This window comes from Vigna unguiculata, chromosome 5 (assembly GCF_004118075.2).
Source record: "Vigna unguiculata cultivar IT97K-499-35 chromosome 5, ASM411807v1, whole genome shotgun sequence".
NCBI classification, from domain to species: domain Eukaryota; kingdom Viridiplantae; phylum Streptophyta; class Magnoliopsida; order Fabales; family Fabaceae; genus Vigna; species Vigna unguiculata.
In genome coordinates this window covers 12,234,859-12,239,421 of record NC_040283.1, presented here as the reverse complement: position 1 = coordinate 12,239,421, position 4,563 = coordinate 12,234,859, and the positions used below count along the sequence as shown (strand labels likewise).

Here is a 4,563-nt window from a genome sequence, read left to right as displayed (position 1 = left end):
TGAGAAAGAAATATTTTAATCACGCGTCAAATCTTAATCGGTGTAAAATTATTAGGCATGGTAGAATCACCTATTTTTTTTTTTTTTTATTTATCAAACCAACCTGGTCTTTACAAATTCTTCTCATTTTTATTTTTTGATTTCTTATTTTCTATCCCTTACTCCAACCAATATCCTTCTATATCTCTCTTCCTTCAAATCTATTAATTTCTACTTTTCCAAATTCATTATCGAGTACAAAGACAAGTTAAAATCTATTGACGTGAAACACTCCCTTGCTTGAAGATGTGTATATAAAGACGTACCCTGCAGCTCTTGTTTGTGCTTCACATCACATGTATTCAGTGAAAACCTGTACAGAGAGAGCACTGTGTTTTCTGTTTTCTGGAGCTCACTGATTAGAAGCAAAAATGGCGGAACCAAAGCTGAGCAGCATAAAGGACAATAGGTGGTCACTCCATGGCAAGACAGCACTTGTGACAGGAGGCACCCGAGGCATTGGGTTCGTCATCTCATCATGCTTTATCTTCTCTCTTCGCCTTCATTTCCTTTTATTCTCATCTTTCTTCTTCCTTTTGAATGTCTTAGACATGCCATCGTAGAGGAGCTGGCAGAGTTTGGTGCAGCTATTCATGTTTGTTCACGAAAGCAAGATGATATTGATAAGTGTGTGGAAGAGTGGAAGAAGAAGGGATTCAACGTCACTGGTTCAGTCTGCGATGTCAAACATAGCCACCAACGCCAGAAGCTTATGGAAACTGTTTCCGAAATCTTCCACGGAAACCTTAACATTCTGGTAACATTCAACCACCCATCTTAAATTCATCTACTCTGCAAAAACTCTGAAGCAAGATTAAGAATTATAATTAAGATTAGTCTATTTGTTTGACATATATAATGAGGGTGGAAATCTTAGTTGTAGTCTATAAAAAAGGTGGTACTTGGACTTAAATTCATTTCTTTTTAAGTAATATAATATAAAAAAAAAAAATTCTATTTTAACCAGATTTATCGAAATTACTTTTTTTTTTTTTATCAGATCACCTATAAATTCTTTTCTTCCCCACTAGTTCTCACTGTGAAGGTCTGAATAGAAGAACTTGCGGTAAAACAAAAGAGTAATAATATTGTGATATACATTATATTTATGACAACATATTGTAAAACTAAAATAGTTATAATAAAAGGTGAATTTTTTATTTTTATATAAAGAAATAATATTAAATGAACGTAAAAAACTTTTACGTATTAAAATATTATTATTCAAGACAAAATAAAATTATTTAATAAAATAAAATTATAATATAAAAATCAACTTAAGTCGTTTTAATCTGTCATATAAAACTGAGTTAGATTTATGTATATTAATAAATCTTTCTAAAATTTAATAGAAATTACATTTTTATGTGTAAATATTTTGAATAAATTATAATAATGTAATTAAGGTTTAATTATTTCATAAATATAAATATTTTTATTTTTGTTTAAATACTTTAACATTTAATTTTGTTATTAACAAAATGATATAGTTATTATTTTCGTTAATTTCCAACTTGTGAATGAGTGCACTCCTTTTCCTTACAATTTTTGTATCGATTAATTAGTTTTTAAAATGAAAAAGAATGAGGTGACCGACACAGAGAAAAAAAAAATTAACAATTAATAATAATAATAAAATTTAAATATTTTTTTTAATAAATACTCTATTAAAACTTAATTAAATTTAACTATAAATTTTTATCAGATAAATCGAGCTTCATTATATTAAAACTTAAATCAAAGTTATTAAGATTTCAATTATTTTAAATTTATAATATATCAAAGTATTATATTAAATGTTAATATAATAATAATAATAATAATAATATTATTATTATTATTATTAACCTAATCTTACGTATTATTATATTTATTTCAGTAGTTGTATGGCATTAAGGACTTTGAGTTTAACGTTTTAAAATGAGAAGGATTTGGGAAAAGCCTTGACTAGCCTACCTTATTAATTTAAGTAAATAAGCATGGTCTACTTGGCATCTTAGCTTAGAAGTAACTTGGATTATTTTAATTGCTACTCTACAAATGGTGATTTATTTACAAAGACATGAGACTATTAGAGACATTATTCTACAAACTTATAATCGAAAAATTTGTGCTTAATATATTACATGAGAATATTTTTTTAAGAAAATTAACAACATTTAACCATTTAAAATTATAATTATGTGTTTTTTTCATAAAAGTATGATTACGCTAAAATTAATTCTATCAAATTTTAATACAGTGGAATATATCATAAATTACTTGTGAGGAATTCAATTCAGTTAATGCATTATTACAAGAAAAATCTTTGCGTTTTTGTTTTCATAAAAGTATAATTATGCTAAAATTAATTCTATCAAATTTTAATACAGTGGAATATATATAATTAACTATTTGTGAGGAATTCATCTCGGTTAATGTATTACTACACGAAAGTTTTCAAATAATAATCCATTTTAATAATAAATAATAATTAATTATTATTGTGACTAATTTAAATATCAATTTATAAATTAAAAAAATTATTGATAATTAAAATAATTTTAGAAAATTATAAATTATCTTTAAATTAATAATAAAAATTATTTTGATTATAAATTGATTTCTAAACTTATTATTAAATAAATAAATTTCTAACTAAAAAACTAATCTCTAAATGATCTCCAAATGTACGTATTTATGATCACTTATGTTACTAGAATTGGTCATTTCTAAGAGTTTTTTTAGTGACAATGCATCTAACGAGGTCGCTTTTAATTTGATTAACAATGTAGTGAAGTCTCCATTATTGTTGATTTTGTGATTCATTTTTCATTATTGTGTATGAGGTGATTTGCTATGTGGTTGTCACTTAGGTGAACAATGCAGGGATAGACATAACAAAGAACATAGTAGATCACACTGCTGAAGATGTATCAACTATAATGGCTACCAATTTTGAGTCTGCTTTTCATTTGACTCAACTTGCACACCCACTTCTTAAACAATCTGGATCTGGGAGCATAGTATTTATTTCATCCATTGCAGGTGCCAAAGCTCTTCCAGCTTTATCTGCTTATTCAGCCACTAAAGGTATACAGACTATTTTTTTTTTTCTATTTTTCCTCACATATTAATATTATTTCTAATCTAACTTGTTGATCTGAACGAAATATATAATTTAATTTAGGAGCCATGAATCAATTCACCAAGAACGTGGCATTGGAGTGGGCAAAGGATAACATTCGTGCAAATGCTGTAGGACCTGGACCAATTTGGACTCCACTCTTTGAATCTGTCAGGGTATGTTTGAGATATGTTTGTAAGAAATTCAAGTGTGAGTCTAAGTTTCACACCGAGTAAAAATAAGAAAATAGAGCACTATATAAGAATAAAGACTCATAAACTCATTATCTTAAGGTTAAGGTTTTGGGTTAAGAGTGATGTCAACACCTTACATGTGGGTTAGACTCATGTTCATTGGTGTTGTATCTCTCCGGTGATCCTCTTTTGAAACACCCAAGAATGTTGGACAATTAAAATTAAGAGGAAGATTCAGATATTCATGGTGGATTGCATGCTTACAACAATGGGTTATTGTGAGAAAAAACATGTTACCATTATGTGTTTGTTTGCTCATACGTTGATACATAGTAATTGGTTTTCTTACAGGAGAACACTGGAGCGAAAGAGTGGGATGCTATTGTTACATCTACAATATGTTTGGGTCGTGTCGGAGAAACCAACGAAGTATCACCACTCGTTGCTTTTCTTTGTCTTCCAGCTGCATCCTACATCACTGGCCAGATTTTCTATGTTGATGGCGGTTTCACATCTTAAATTTTAATTAGTGACTTCATAATTAAATAAGAGTCACTTCGCTGAATGAACTCTAGTGTTCAACTTTTATTTTCCATCTCTCATATGTAATGTATCCTCTGAATCTTGCTTACGATAATTGGTAAGCCATCTTTTCCATTTATCTTAAGTTCTTAAGTATTGTCTAGCGTCTTAAGCCTGTGTATTTGGTCCCTATGTGTTGTGTCCAAATATTTGCTTAATAATTATAAAAGTAATTGTTGGATATCTCAGATTAACTAGATGAGACAAATTTATAATGAATATAAATCTCATTTTATTAGCTTATAAGATTTAGCTAAGCTAAAAATTTACATTTCAATATGGTTCAAGAGCCATTAGAGTCTAGTAAAATAATGTTTGTTTGGCAAATTATGTGACTCATTATTGGGCTAGTATGGACAACCCACAAATATATAATTTCATACTTCAGATATTCATGTCTTGATATGATGAAGACGTACGATTGGAAAAAATTTATACTTTTTGCACTCATGATTTTAATAATCAACAAACTACTTAAAGGTGATTGATTTTTAATGTTGATAAATGTTTTTATATAAGAATGAATTGATATTTAATATTAAGGATGACGAATGAATTTGATTCTTTAAGTTGTTCGAACCTATTTTAATTATAATGAATTTTTTTTACTCTAATTGGATACAATTATAAGTATAAGTATGA

At 27.8% G+C, this 4,563-nt stretch overlaps 1 protein-coding gene across 1 annotated transcript; it reads left to right on the top strand.

Moving 5' to 3' along the window:
* The first annotated feature begins 289 nt into the window (after nt 1-289).
* LOC114183605 (tropinone reductase homolog At5g06060-like) lies at nt 290-4,115 on the top strand. Its single transcript, XM_028070686.1, has 5 exons — nt 290-502; nt 589-796; nt 2,895-3,111; nt 3,209-3,321; nt 3,691-4,115. Exons 1-5 carry the CDS (start codon nt 411-413, stop codon nt 3,856-3,858), a joined length of 798 nt encoding a protein of 265 aa, XP_027926487.1. The 5' UTR covers nt 290-410; the 3' UTR covers nt 3,859-4,115.
* Nucleotides 4,116-4,563: the final 448 nt, after the last annotated feature.